Source organism: Trichechus manatus, unplaced genomic scaffold (genome assembly GCF_000243295.1).
Source record: "Trichechus manatus latirostris isolate Lorelei unplaced genomic scaffold, TriManLat1.0 scaffold00018, whole genome shotgun sequence".
NCBI classification, from domain to species: domain Eukaryota; kingdom Metazoa; phylum Chordata; class Mammalia; order Sirenia; family Trichechidae; genus Trichechus; species Trichechus manatus.
This window is the reverse complement of record NW_004443954.1, coordinates 24,137,769-24,154,301: the sequence shown is the minus strand read 5'-3', so window position 1 is coordinate 24,154,301 and position 16,533 is coordinate 24,137,769. Positions and strand designations below refer to the sequence as shown.

The following is a 16,533-nucleotide window of genomic DNA, read 5'->3' as shown; positions in this document are numbered from 1 at the left end:
CTAGTCAGAATTGACTTGACAGCAACGGTTTTTATGGGCAAAATATTGAATGACACAGGAAGCATCAAAATAAGATGGAAGGTCACTAGCTAGGAGACAAGTCTTAACTCTGGTGAACAGAAAGACAACACACAATATAAGGGAAGTCAGCACAACTTGACCAAGGCAAAGTCATAGAAGCTTCCTGGACACATCTAAACACCTTAAGGGACTGAGTTACTGGGGCTGAGGGCTGGACACCATGGTCTCAGGGGACATCTAGGCCAAGTGGCATAACATAGTTCATAAAGAAAATGTTCTACATCCTACTTTGGTGAGTAGTATCTGGGGTCTTAAAAGCTTGTGAGTGGCCATCTGAGATACATCTATTGGTCCCAACACGTTTGGAGCAAAGGAGAATGAAGAAAACCAAAGACACAAGGAAAATATTAGTCCAAAGACTAATGGATCACATTAACCACAACCTCCACCAGCCTGAGCCCAGAACTAGATGGTGCCTGCCTACCACTCTGACAAGGGTCACAATAGAGGGTCCTTGACAGAGTGGGAGAAAAATGTAGTAGAAAATTCAGATTTACAAAAAAAGATCAGACTTACTAGTCTTATGACAGAGACTAGAGGAACTCCCAAGACTATGGCCCACGGACATCTGCTAACTCTGAACTGAAGGCACTCCTTAAGTTCACCTTTTGGCCAAAGATTGGACAGGCCTATAAAACAAACAATAACACATGTGAGGAACGTGCTTCTTGGTTCAATCAAGTATATGAGTCCAAATGGGCAACACCTGCCCAAAAGCAAAGATGAGACAGCAGGAACGGACAGGAAAACTGGACAAATGGACACAGAGAAACCAGGGTAGAAAGGGAAAGAGGAAGAGTGATGACACATTGCAGGGATTGCAACCAATGTCACAAAACAACTGGTATATGAATTTTTGAATGAAAAACTAACTAAGGAATACATAGTCACTGTACCAAAATAATTGGTCGATGTTCAATCACTTCAGGAGGTAGGATATAATCAAGAACCTATGATACTGAAGTACCAAGTTGCACTGAAGGCCAAAAACAAGGCTCCAGGAATTGACAGAATACTAATCGAGATGTTTCAACAAATGGATACAACGCTGGAAGCGCTCACTTGTCTATGCCAAGAAATTTGGAACACCTGGCCAACTCAATGGAAGCGATTCAAATTTGTGCCCATTGCAAAGAAAGATGATACAACAGAACGCAGAAATTATCAAACAATATCATTAATATCACACATAAGTAAAATTTTGCTGAAGACAATTCAAAAACGGTTGTAGCAGTACATCAACAGGGAATTGCCAGAATTCAGAAAAGGATGTAGAACATGGGATATCTTTGCTGATGTCAGATGGATCTTGGCTGAAAGCAGGGAATAACAGAAAGATGTTTACCTGTGTTTTATCAACTATGCAAAAGTATTCAACTGTGTGAATGACAAATTATGGGTAACACTGCAAAGAATGGGAATTCCAGGATGCTTAATTGTGCTCATGAATAACCTGTACACAGATCAAGAGGCAGTTGTTCCAACAGAACAAGGGGATATTGTGTGATTAAAAATCAGGAAAGGTGTGTCAGGGTTTATCTTTTCACCATACTTATTCAATCTGTATGTTGAGCAAATAATCTGAGAAGCTGGACTATATGAAGAATGAGGCAACAGGATTGAAGAATACTGATTAACAACCTGTGATATGCAGATGACACAACCTTGCTTGCTGAAAGTGAAGAGGATTTGAAACACTTACTGATGAAGATCAAAGATTACAGCCTTCAATATGGATCACACCTCAACATTAAGAAAAAAAAATCCTCACAATTGGACAAATAAGCAGCATCATGATAAACGCTGAAAATATTGAAGTTGTCAAGGATTTCATTTTGCTTGGATCCACAATCAACACCCATGTAAGCAGCAGTCAGGAAATCAAAGAATGTACTGCATTGGGCACATCTACTGCAAAAGATCTCTTTAAAGTATTAAAAAGCAAATATTCCACTTTGAGGACTAAAATGTGCCTGACCCAAGGCATGGTATTTTCAACTGCCTCATATGCATGAGAAAGCTGGATGATGAATAAGGAAGGCCAAAGAAGAATTGATGCATTTGAATTATCGTGTAGGCAAGGAATACAGTTGCTGTAAGTCGGAATCAATTCAAAGGCAGCGCGGTCATGGACTGCCAGAAGAAAGAACAAATCTGTCTTGGAAGAAGTATGACCAGAATGCTCCTTAGAAGCTAGGATGGTGAGACTTTGTCTTAAGTACTTTGGACATGTTATCAGGAGGGGCCAGTCCCTGGAGAAGGACATCATGCTTGGTAGAGTCAGCGACAAGAGGAAGACGCTCAAGGAGATGGACTGACACGCTGGCTGAGTTACTAGTTAAAGTAACTCAGTTTAGGCTCTACAAAAGAATCACTGAGGTGGACTGAAGTTACCAAAAGGATCAATTGTCCCATTGGACACATTTTCAGAGAAATAAAAAATACTCCTTTCAGAGATTCTATCCATAATATTCCTTGGGTTCTCTCTAGCTTTCCAGAATATAAGAAGTTAAGAAAAAATTGAACTATATACATAATACCAAATCCATGAGTTCATGATTCCGAAGTACTTCCAACAGCACCCAACTCTGACCCTTCTCCAGCTACCCCTCTGCAGGACACGCCTTCCCTTTCCTCTCTCCAAGTAAGGGTGCTACCTCCTCACTCTTGCACCAGTCTTCCTTGATTTTCTCATGTACAAACCACACATTTGAGGGGCACACATGGTTGTGTCTGGGGTGGGAAAAATTCAACTCCATCAATTCAATTACTAGCAAAAACTATAGTTCACCACAGAGCCACTAAACATGATCTGTCGATCTGTGTCATTCTTTTTCTTTTTTAATTTTTTTATTGTACATTGGATGAAGGTTTACAGAACAAACAGTTTCTCATTAAACAGTCAGTACACGTATTGTTTTATGACATCAGTTAACAACCCCACAACATGTCAACACTCTCCCTTCTCAACCTTGAAGACCTTTTTTTTGGTGAAAATATACATAGCCAAAGTTAACCCATTTTGAAAGTTTCTATATGTACAATTCAGTGACATCAATTACATTCTTCCAGTTGTGCTGCCATTCTCACTATCCTTTTCCAAATTATTCCAATACCATTATCTTCAACTCACTGTCCCCTAGGCTTCCCATCAAACCTTTTGAGTTGCTGTTGTCAATCTGATCTCACATAGATAATTCTTTTTTTTTTTTGTACCTTAAATGAAGGTTTGCAGAACAAATAGTTTCTCATTAAACAGTACACATATTGCCCTATGACAATGGTTAACAACCCCATGACATGTCAACACTGTCCCTTCTCAACCTTGGGTTCCCTATCACCAGCTTTCCTGTCCCCTCCTGCCTTCTAGTCCTTGTCCCTGGACTGCTGTGTCTCATTAGTCCTGTTTTGTTTTATGAGGCTGTCCAATCCCCAGCTGAACAGTGAACTTCAGGAGAGGCTTCACCACTGAGCTAAAAGGGGATCTGTGTCATTCTTGAAGCACAGTGGTCATACCATTCCCTGCTCAGAAAGCATCCACGGATTTACCACACTAGTCCAACATTTTCAAGCCTTTTATGGTCACAACACGCAGGCACTGCACTGAACCATTAATAACTGTTCTCATTTGGTCCTCACAAAAACCATGCACAGATGAGGAAGCCTAAGTGAGAAGAGTCCATATAACTCACTCAAGGTCACACAGTGTGTCCAGGATGCAAACCCACATCTGTCTAATTTCAAAGTCTATGCTCTTTCCCGAACCACCACACTTCCTATTACAGATATGGGGTCGCCGTGAGTCCGGAATCAACTCGATGGCAACTAACAACAACTACACATGCTAACCTACACACCTGGTTTTTAAAGACTGGTTGTAATCTTACTAGTGGGTTGTGAAATCAATTTTAGTCAATTATGAAATCACTTAGAAGGTTATGACCAACATTTTTCTTTTTAAATAAAAGAGAGTATAATAGAAAACAGAGTAAATCACATTAGAAAGTACACTTTTCATAAAATAGTACGTACGTGTATATTGGATGGGAAAATGCATTTTTTTCTCTGAGGATAACAGTCAGAAATGTGATAGCCTAAGACTATCTTGAATATAAGGACCTTGAACATAGTAGGTGTGTTGAATTAAACTTAATAATGATCATCGCGCAGAATATGCATTTTAGTGCCTTCCAAATGATCTGAGAAAGGTGCTCTATAATTTTATTGAACACTTAGTATGTAATAGAAAACTTGCTAAATACTTTACATGAAATTTCATTGAATCCTTATAACAACGCATTTCACAGAATAGGAAAACTTTACAGTACAGAAACCTGGCAGACACCTCCTTATTACCGGTAATCAAAGTTAACATCATCAGTAATAAAACGTATCAACATCATGAACCCTCTGATATAATACACTGAAAAAGACATATCATTTTTGTGGCATCTTTGCTAAAAATGGATAACCTCAATCCAAGTATGCAAAACATCAGACCTAGAAAAAGAAACAGTCTATAAAATAACTGACCAGTACTATTCAATGTGTCCAGGTAATAAAAGACAGAAAAAAACTAAAGAACTGCCACAGATAAGAAGAGACTAAGGAGACACATGACAATATGTAAATGCAATGTGGGATTCTGGAAAAAGGACATTAGTGGAAAAACTGGTAAAATTTGAATAAGACCTGTAGTTTAATTAACAATATTGTACCACTGTTAATGTGCTCATTGCACTATGGTTACGGAAGACGTTAACATTAGGGGAAGCTGGGTGAAGGATATATGAGGACCCTGTACTATTTTTGCAACCACAATTCTAAATTTTTGTTAAAATAATAAAGTTTTAAAAAATCATAGTCGGTGTAAAAAGAAAAGTAACTTGCCCAAAGTCACCCAGTCAACTCAGTAGAGCCTGGTTGGGAACTTTTGAGGAGTCCTTCACTGAGTGATAGACAGGTGAAAGGAAAAGTGCTTATGCCACTGGAGGAGAAAGGGGTTATTTTCTTGATTTAATTTTCCATAAAAACTTTCTTACATATGGTTTAATCTGTGGAATACTTTTAGTGAATAAAATGTGTCCATTTCTAAAAATAATAATAAAATATGAAGTCAAAGAAAGTTTAGAGTTTGTGGTACGGTGGTCTATTGTTTTTTTAAAAAATCATTAATTTGCACAATATAATAAACCATATTATCAGCCTACCTAATTAATCAAACCATTTCATTTTTCCAAAATTTTCTGTTGCTAATGAACTGAACCAGTTACAAACTGGACCTCGCAAAACAAAAACAAAAGCCACAGTAACACATACATACACAATAAAAGATAAAACAGCTGAAATTCCCAAAGACAAAGCACCCCTTATTTTCCTGAAGTGAGAGCTATGGTCATCATTACCTTTACAGTTTTGCTAAAATATATAGTTTTTAATTTTCTCAAAAACATCTGGATATCTTGTTGAGAACTCTCTCTCATCATTAATTTTCAGGGGAAATTGTTAAATATTAAGAATCCAGCTTTTTAAAATGTCATTCATATTTTCCAGGAATAACGTTTTTTTGAAAAATAAGTAAAATTATTTACAGCTTAAAAACTGTGAACAATATGAAGGTAGGAACTTCACAGACCCATCACCCTGTAACCTAGAAATGTAGGTATTTAAGAAATGTCAAATTAATGCTTTTTGAAGATGTAGTATATAGGCATTATGTTGCCCAGAACATGAGAAGCACAGAGTTTTTTTTGAAAAATCACATACAGCACTTATATTACACAAGCATACAGGTAAAATTCCATTCATATTTAACTTTAACACAGAAAACACTGGATAGAATTTTGCACAATATTTACTACTTAAAATAGTAAAAATTTGTAAAGAGATTGAATATTCAATAATAATGAACTAATTAAATTAGTTAAACGATTTATAGAATTCCATGCGGTCATTAAAAGTTATATTTTTGAAGAATAACGTCATGACGTGAAAAATACTTGTATGACTAATACACAAACACGTATAAAAAATGATATAACAAAATTTTGACAAGAGCTCATTTGAATGGTAAATTTTAGATGACTTTTTTCTTCTTCATATTTATACTTCTGTATTTGCCACATTTTTTATAATGAGCACTTTTATTATTAAAAATGAATCTCTTAAAGATTCTTTAAAAAGCATGAATTAAAATTTGGTGTTGACATCAACAGAATATCCACACATGCCCACGAATGCCTTTTACATATATCACTGAACAACAGGTTAAGAAAATCAATTTTTAAAAAACTTAAACTTAGAATAATAATTAAACTTACCTAATACAGTATTATTATCATAATAAAGCATTAAAACAGGCTAATAACTTCATCTATTTTACTTCCTCTGAGCCAAAAATACATATTTTAAAATATCTCAAAATAAGTTTAGCACATGCACTTGGATAAACCATGTCTACTGAAATATAAATTTGAATTTCTTACAATATATATTCTCCTGAAATATAAGAGGTGTGTGTGAGGGGAATATATATTCCCAACGAGTATTGTTAACAGCACCAATGAGTTTTTGCATCACTGTTTGAAGACAATGAACAGCAACTGTTCACACAGATGCAGTTATGCAGATACACAGACATGGGATACGGAGGTATAATCTGTCTCACATAAAATAACCATGAGAAGGTAGGAGAGTTGTACTGACTGGCAGGAGCTGTAGTATTAGTAAGTAAACATTAAGAATTCAATACATCAAAGGCACACGGTTTCTTTTTGCAAACCTGTTGAATACACTACATTTGGCCCTGAATCCCTAAACTGGGACAGACTTATTACACGACACAAATAACAAAAGAGCACAGGCTTTACAGCCAGAATGCCTGAGGATGAATACTAGATGTTTCCTAGTGTGCCTTAGGCAAATAACAACCTCTCTATGCCCCCGTTTCCTCATGGGTAAAATGGTGATAATACACAGAACCTATAATGTTAGGAGGTTTAAAGGAATTAATGCATATTATGCATTTGACAGTGTGTGGCACAGCAAGTACTCAAAGATTCGTAATTATGCAATATGTATGTACGTAGTACTAAAATGACAACAAGTTCCCTAACAGGCATGTCACCAATGATTTCGCTAATGGCAACCTTATAATTCAGTGATATAAATCCTTAAGTATATATTTTAAAATCGGCACTTCCTTCCATGTCCTTCTGTGAAACTACTTTGCTGCTCAACATGATACAGAAAGTAGTATCTTTGTTAATGCCTAACAAATCCTCTGCATTTGTGTGCAGTTTAAAAACAAAAGACCAAAAATAAGGAATTAGCAGAATAACAAAGTGAAAACTGGTAAAGAAAAACACCAAGTCATGAAAATAGGCCACTAGAGAGCAGTTTTAGTGATGGTCAAACAAAGAAACACACTTCTCAAGTAATAAAGGCAAGAATGAATATACTAGAGGAAATTTACTGCCATCTCACTCATTCAGAAAGACATGATGACTTTCGGAATGAATCAAACAGAAAAAAGGTAAATTTTGGTGTGTAAATTATATTTAGTATTTCATTTTTTAAAAATATATTACACTGGGAAAGTAAAACTTATTTTGAATAGGTTAGAATTAGATGCTAAATAATGAAAGCATTTTCAAAATAGTCTTCTATAATATTTGAATTAATTATTCTCTTACTTTTGTAAATGTCTTAAATTATTACATTTTAGCTTATGGTAACAGTCTGCCATGCTGTGTGCTTCTTAATGGAAACTAACGTACTTAGAAAAAGTAATTTTAAGGACACATATATATGCACAATGTGCACAAATAAATGAAAGGAAATGTATCCCTTCCATAATATTTTTCAGTATCTTCTCAGTCATTAAAATAGAATGATGACAGAGTTCCAGCACCACATACGTATAGCAACATAGAGATCAAAGTTTTCTTGCTTACCATGCCAAACTGCCGCATGTCCATCCCAGAGAGTTGCCACGGTTTTCCTTGCACCATCCCACAAATTATGAGAATAAGCTTCTTTTAATACATTCTTCCTCTTATAAATGTGTAAGAAAATAATTGTAAGGTAGAGAAGAAAGATAGTAAAGTAAGGAAGTATTAAAAGTATCAGTGGTGTAAAAACCCACAAGAGATAGTTTACAAAATTCAAATAGTCCTCCAGTTGCTCCACACCAAACCATTCTTCAAGTATGTGAATCAGACAAATCATATAGGGCATAGAATCCTGTCCTGCAGCACAGGTTTGATTTTTGTCTATCATGTTTTCTTTAGGTGAAAATGATAAATTCAGTTTCTTCCTTCATTGTCATAGCAGCTCTTAAATCCTGTCACTAGAAGTGAAAAACAATCCAACGTTACTTTCTTCACAGCAAAAATATTAAATATTTTGCTTTGCATAAATACTAATAGTCATTTCTTAATACCAAAATGAATAGATTGTTAACGGTTATCTTTATTGCAGATTTAAATGTGAAAATTATAAACTTTCGTCTGTCCTCTCATGAAATTTAGCTTTTCAAATAATTTGTAAGCTGTAATTGTGAGGGGAAAATAAAGCTGACGAAGAATGAAATTTCAGATTGATTTTAACAAATTGACTCATATCTGAAAGTGGATCATGTTTAACACATGTATCTTAAACTAGGTTATATTAAGCCAACTATTCTTCACAAAAGAAAAATATCAATATCTGATTCAGTAAGAGTAACCCAATTCTTTAGGAAATGCTATTCTTTTTTGGATAGTCTTTTATAGAGAAACAGGTTTACAGAAAAGCTGTCCTCTTGAAACTGACATTATGCAATAATAAAAATTTATCAGCATTATTATTATTTTAAAGTCATTAAAAATTCTTTTAAATCACAGATGACTGAAAATACAGCTGTACAGCTCACTCTCTAAACGGTCACTTGACTTACCAGAAATTAGGTATCTTGTCCCAAGCTCCAATGTAAGTATTCTGATAAAGTATAACATACAAAAGAAGAAATACATGATTTAAAAAATGATCATTAATACCTAGGGTTAGAATTTCCATAAAATAAATTACAAGAGACATTTACAACTGTCTGGCCTATATGCCTACAGCCCCACATTAGCGTATCACAGTTAAAAATTATACTCACACTACCATTGCTTTAGTGACAGCATGTCTACACATTGTTTGCTGCTGTTGTTAGCAGGCATTGATATGGCCCCCAACTCACAGCAACCCCACGGTGAGGATTGGACCATTGTGATCCATTGGCTGATTTTTGGAAGAAGATAGCCAGGCCTTTCTTCCTCATCTTAGACTGGAAGCTCTGCTGAAATCTGTTCAGCATCATAGCAACACACAAGCCACCAGTGACAGACAGGCTGTGGTTGCACATGAGGTGCAATGGCTGGGAATTGAAGCCAAGTCTCCCAGGTATGTGTGTCACTATATAAAGTCCTATTTGAAGTTCGATGATACAACTATGTTAGCCCTTATGACTGTGTTTTCCCACATAAGATTTCCCTCTTTCATCATATTTTCTCTGGTTCTGATTCCACACTTAGAGATTTTTTATCATTATTTCATACTATATAATCATAATGAAAATCATCTCAAATCCTTTGAGGAATGAGATAGAAAATGAATAAATCATGAAGAGGGAAAAACAGACACATAAGATGCAATTATATGCTGTCTTTATGCCAAAATCATCTTGCTAACTGACTTATTAGGAGGGCATGCACTTTGAATTTTTCTTCCAAGGACGGAGGATTTACATTAGCCATCTTGTAACCAATAGCATTTACTTATAAGAAATCTGGACATGTTATGGTAACACAAGGTGAACACAGCACACATCAAGATAAAAAAGCACAACCTGAACTTTATGTACACATTATTATCAATCCATTTAAACAGTAGGATCACGAAAATTATAATTTACCAGTGTTTGATCATTTATAATGCAACAAAGCAAAACTTAATACTATTAAATATGAGAGCTTTTCCCACTAGAATGGCTGTAATCCAAAATACAGAAAATACCAAGTGCTGATGAGGATGTGGAGAAATTGAAATTCTCATGCATTGCTGGTGGAAATGTAAAATGGTGCAGCCACTGTGGAAAACAGCATAGCAGTTCCTTAAAAAATTAAGCAGTTACCATGTGACCCAGCAATTCCACTCCTAGGTATACACACCAGAGAAATGAAAACATATATTTATGCAAAAATTTGTACGTGAAGGTTCACGGCAGCATTATTCACAATAGTCAAAAAATGGAAACAAGCCAGTGCCCACCAACTGATGAACAGATAAAGAAAATGTGGTGTATACATACAATGGAACATTATTTAGCCATAAAGAGAAGAAGTTCAGACACATGCTATGACATGGATGAATCTTAAAAACATTTTATTAAGTGAAATAAGTCAAACACAAAAGGCCACATAACATATGATTCCATTTATAGAAATACTCAGAATAAGCTAATCCATTGAGACATAAATGAACGGTTGCCAAGGGTCAGGGGAGCTGGGAATGGGGAGTGACGGCTAATGGGTACACAGGTGCCTTTCGGGTATGACGAAAATGTTCTGGAATTAGATAGTAGTGACGGTTGTACAACCTTGTGATTATACTAAAAGCCGCTGAAGTGTATACTTTAGAACGGTAAATGTTACGGTACGTGATTATATCTCACTAAAAAGTTTTTAAATACTGTAAATTAACAAAATTTATGATAACCTTTCAAATAGTTAAAAAGGAGTCTTTCCTAATTCTAAAAATCAATAAACATTTTAATGAACTGATTCTTACTGCTTAATACAACTGGCCACAGTAATCTAGCCTCATTTCCAATTTCTAATTGTTGTTAGGTGTCGTCAAATCAGTTCAGACTCATACTGACCCTATGTACAACAGAATGAAACACTGCCCAATCCTGTACCATCTTCACGATGGTTGCTATGTATGAGCCCATTCTTGCAGCCACTGTGACAATCCATCTCATTGACAGTCTTCCTCTTTTTGTTGACCCTTACTTTACTAAGCATGATGTCCTTCTCCAGAGACTGGTCCCTCTTGATACATGTCCAAAGTATTTGAAACAAAATCTCACCACCTTCGCTTCCAAGGAGCATTCTGGCTATACCTCTTCCAAGACAGATTTGTTCCTTCTTCTGGCTGTTCATGATATATTCAATATTCTTCACCAACACCATAATTCAAATGATTCAATTCTTCTTCGGTCTTCCTTACTCACTGTCCAGCTTTCACATGCATATGACAATACCAATGGCTTGGGTCAGGTGCACTTTAGTCCCCAAAGTGACATCTCGGCTTTTTAACATTTTAAAGAGGTCTTTTGCAGCAGATTTGCCCAATGCAATGCATCGTTTGATTTCTTGACTGCTGCTTCCATGGGCGTTGACTGTGGATCCAAGTAAAATGAAATCCGTGGTAACTTCAATCTTTTCTCATTTATCGTGATGTTGCTTATTGGTCCAGTTGTGAGGATTTTTGTCTTTTTTAGGTTGAGGTGTAATCCATATTGAAGGCAATAGTCTTAGACCTTCATCAGTAAGTTCTTCAAGTCCTCTTCACTTTCAACAAGCAAGTTTATGTCATCTGCGTATCACAGGTTGTTAAACAGTCTTCCTCCAATCCTGATGCCACGTTCTTCTTCATATAGTCCAGCGTCTTGGATTCTGTACTCAGCATATAGACTTGAATAAGTCTGGTGAAAGGATACAACACTGACGCACACTGTTCCTGATTTTAAACCACAGAGTATCCCCTTGTTCTGTTTGAATGACTGTCTCTTGGTCTATGTACAGATTCTGCATGAGCACAATTATCTGTTCTAGAATTCCAATTCTTTGCAATGTTATCCATGACTATATCTTTGCATAGTCAATAAAACACAGGTAAACATCTTTCTGCTATCCTCTGCTTTCAGGCAAGATCCATCTAACATCTGCAATGACATCCCTTGTTCCATGTCCTCTTCCGGATCTGGCATGAATTCCTGGCGGTTCCCTGTCAATATATTGCTGCGCCTGTTTCTGACTTGCACGTGATATTAATGATACTGCTCAATAATTTCCGAATTCCTTTGGATCACCTTTCTTTGGAATGGGCACGAAAATGGATCTCTTCAGTTGGTTGGCTGACTGGTAATTGATAATTACTGGTAATTGGAACGTGAAAGTTGGAAACAAAGAGGAAGGAACAGTAGTTGGAAAGTATGACCTTGGTGACAGAAACAACTCGGGAGATCGCACAATAGAGTTTTGCAAGACTAACAACTTATTCATTGGAATACCTTTTTTCAACAGCAAAACAGCAACTATACACGTAGACCTTGCCAGCTGGAATACACAGGAATCAACTGACTACATGTGTGGAAAGAGACAATGGAGAAGATCAACATCATCAGTCAGAATAAGGCCAGGGGCTGACCGCAGAACAGACCATCAATTGCTCATATGCTAGTTCAAGTTAAAGACAATTAAAACAAGTCCACAAGAGCCAAAGTATAACCTTGAGTATATCCCACCTGCACTTAGAGACCACAACAAGAAAAGATTTGATGCATTGAACACATGACTGAAGACCAGACAAATTGTGGAATGACATATATAAAGAAAGCAAAAGGTCTTTAAAAAAACAGAAGAGAAAAAAAAGACCAAAATGGAAGTCAGAAGAGACTCTGAAACTTGTTCTTGAACACAGAGTGGTTAAAACGAAAGGAAAAAGTGGTGAATTTCTAACAGGATTGTAAAATCTTGTGATTTTAAAACCTTCTTTATTACATCTCCTCACCCAAACTGGTAATAAAATTACCTTTGACTCTCAATCTCATTCCGATTTATTATACATGCTTAATGAATACAGTAGAGGAAAGAGCAACAGTGCATGGGCAGAGCTCCAATGAGAGAGCTTACATGGAAACTTTCATGAGATCTAAACAGTGCCTTGTGCAAGAACCTCCTCCACAAATGGTCATCCAGTCTTGATTTAAACCCTTCCAGAACGGAAAACTCAAAAGCTGTCCCATTTTATCTTCAAAACCATCCATCAATCTAATAGAAAGGTCTCCCTTAGATTTACCTCACTATAACTTTTGCCTTCTGGACTTAGTTCTTCCATTAAACATCCTCTCAAGTTTCAGGACAGGTATCACGAGTCACCAAATCCCCTTTTCTAGTCAGAATTCTTAATTCTTTCAACTATTCTTCACATTTTGGCTTCTTAACCTTTCGCCAGTTATTTCACTCCAGTTATTTGATACTGAGAATTAAAAAAAAAAAAAAAACTCATTGCCATCAAGTCAATTCCAACTCACAGCGACCCTCTAGGACAGAGTAGAACTGCCCCATGGGGTTTCCAAGGAGCGGCTCGTGGATTCGAACTGCAGACCTTTTGGTTAGTAGCCAACCGCTTAACTACTGCGCCACCAGGGCTCTGATACTGAGAATAGCATGTAGAAAAAGCTCTTTGTGCCTCAAGTTTGCTAAAAATCTGTAAAACTGGGATAATACTATCTGTCCCATAGGACAGATACTGTTTACTGAGTTAATATATGTAAAGATCCTAGAATAATACCTTACATTTAATAGGTGCCATGTGTTTGCTATTAGTATCATTAACAGAATTTAAGATCATACTGTTAACTCATAATCAGTTAAAAATGTATTACTTTGTATTTCCACAAACTGTACCTGAAAAAAAAAAAATTGAAGCCAGCAAAGGCTGTACATTTTATCCTATTAACTTTCATGTTCTAAGACACGCATAGTCCATCCTTTCAGCCTGCTTCAGGAACAGAGAGCGTGGTGAGCATGAACTGGGAATAGGTGCCCTATACTGGAATACTGACTTTATCACTCTCTGGCTATACAACTTTAAACAAGTTACTTAACCTCTCTGTATCTCAGTTTTGTCTTCTGAAAAACAGAGTTAATAATTCATTCAATAAAGATTTACTGAGCCACTGTGTACCATACTATGTATCAAGCATTTTCCAAATATATAGCAGTAAATAAAACAAAATCCATGACCTCACGCAGCTCACATTCAAGAGAGGGAAGACAGACAATGAACAAAAAAACTAATAAATACTACTACATCAAATGATGACAGGTGCTATGGGGAAAGATAAACAGCAGGGGGCATGTCCTTGACAAAGCAAGAAATGATAGGTTACAGTGTACACGAAAGGGGGTGGTCCAGAGAAGACCTACATCACTGGGTCATTCATTCATTCATTCCACATACTTACTGAGCAAGCACTTTGTGCCAGACACTATTCTAGGCACCAGGGATATTTAGTAAACAAAATAGATTGTTAACTGAGAAAATGTACATACTTAGAGTAAGGCCTGGCAAATAACTAGTAGGCACCTAACAAATGCTGGCTAGTTATAGATCTGAACTGTTTTCATCCAAAATTTTTGATAAAAATGTGGACCAGGACAGTGTCCTAAAACTTGCCACTGGAGAGCTATGAGTGGAGTCTGAATAGCACACTTTGGAGCTGATAAAATGACTTACTTTTAATAACTTAAGAGGCTTTAGAACTCAGTGAGTGGTTAATTTTGCAGAAAACAAAATTTAAACACAGAAAGCTAAGCGGACCTGCCCAATCACAATACTAGTACAGGGAAGAGCCAAACTTAAATCCAGTTCTCCTAATTCCTAGTCTAGTTTCCATCACACATTCTTTTTTTTTTTTTTTTAACAGAAAGGCTGAAAATATTAAGATTGCGGTTTCTGTCTTCTCTCTACTTTTGCCAAGCCCTTCTCCCCTCCAATTTATCAAAGGCTGTACTTGACTCCTTACCATGGTCTTTATTTTAATCCAATAAAAACTGTAATTGTTAAAAGATGTTTTCTGAGAGATATATTTTAGTTACCAAAATTCCAGATTACTACTACCACACACAAAAAAAGAAAAAACCAACAATAAAACACAGTCCTATAATCACGTGGAAAGTATCATTTTTCCCATCTGGAATTCATGCAATTTTAATCTGTAAAAAAAGGATGACAAGCTGAAATATCATTAACTGATATTGATGGTGAAGTACATTTACTATAATTAACCTTATAGGAATATTTTAAAAAACTAATAAATTTTTGTTTTGTTTTCTATGAGACTTTAAGGGAATATATCTGCTTTTAAACACCCATTACCAGTACTGTTACCATCGCGGATGGTAGCAGATCCATTCCTTACTTTTTGTGTATCAGCCACATTGAGAACACTCTGAAACTGTCAATTTAAAAAAATACTCAATGAACTACAAATTAATTTTTCCTTTTCTTTTCTGCATATTTAAAAATGGTTTAACAGGGGTCTAGTACTCAATTTTACAAAACAACCTCACTGCCGTCCAGTCGATATCGACTCAAAACCCTGGTGACACAGTAGTTAAGAACTATGGCTACTAACCAAAAAGTCAGCAGTTCAAATCCACCAGGCGCTCCTCAGAAACCCTATGGGGCAGTTCTACTCTGTCCTATAGGGTTGCTATGAGTCGGAATCAACTCGACAGCAATCGGTTTTTTTGAGGGTTTAGTACTCAGTTTTAGCGAATAAGCATCCTACTTGAAACCGTGAGAAACAGTGAAGTTTATCTAACACTTCAGTCAAGATACCTGGCAAACCCAATCCTTTTACCATATAAAATCCATTGCTTTTAGTGGACATCTTTTTAAAACACCTTTTAGGTTTCAAGCTTCAAATTCTAAGTTCTGATATGAATTGCCCTTCAAGGTTATTTTGGAAAAAAAAAAATCTTAGAATGCCCTTCAACTTCTAGTTAAAATCTTCTATTTGATTACTACTATTCTCTCATTGGAAACCCTGGTGGCATAGTGGTTTAAGAGCTACAGCTGCTAATCAAAAGGTCAGCAGTTCAAATCCACCAGGCTCCTCGGAAACTGTGAGGCAGTTCTACTCTGTCCTATAGGGTTGTTATGAGTTGGAATCGACTTGACAGCAACGGGTTTGGGTTTTTTTTTTTTTTGGTAGTTTTTAATTTTTTTTTTAACCTAGCCCCTGATAAAAAAAAAAAAAAAAAAAGTCGCACATTTATACAGATGTATTTTAGAAGCCCTGATGACACTATGTTTAAGGGCTTGGCTGCTAACCAAAAACGGTAGCTGCTGGAACCCACCAGTGGCTCAGGCAGGAGAAAAGACCTGGAGATCTGATCTGCTCCTGTAAAGATTAACCAGAAACAAACAAACAAACAAACCCCTTGCTGTTGAGGGGATTCTGACTCATACCGACCCTATAGGACAGTGAAGAACTGCCCCATAGGGTTTCCAAGGAGCAGCTGGTGGATTCGAGCTTATTCCACCTGAGTTCTTAGGAAACCCTATTGGGCAGTTCTACTCTGTTCTATAGTGTTGTTATGAGTCAGAATCAACTCAAAATTACACACC

General features: G+C 36.4%; 1 protein-coding gene across 4 annotated transcripts in view; it reads right to left on the bottom strand.

The window, feature by feature from the left end:
- TMEM68 (transmembrane protein 68) overlaps nt 1–16,533 on the bottom strand; it is a 53,411-nt gene that overhangs the window by 35,500 nt on the left and 1,378 nt on the right. For 2 of the 4 annotated variants that reach the window (XM_023727805.1, XM_023727806.1), the window contains exons 2-3: nt 9,020–9,060; nt 8,037–8,431 (exon numbers count right to left, since the gene is read on the bottom strand). The exons of 1 other annotated variant lie outside the window; for it this stretch is intronic. In XM_023727805.1, the coding sequence (XP_023583573.1) occupies nt 8,037–8,361 (325 nt within the window). In that variant the 5' untranslated portion in view covers nt 8,362–8,431; nt 9,020–9,060. One more of the 4 variants, XM_004372588.2, reaches the window with a different exon arrangement.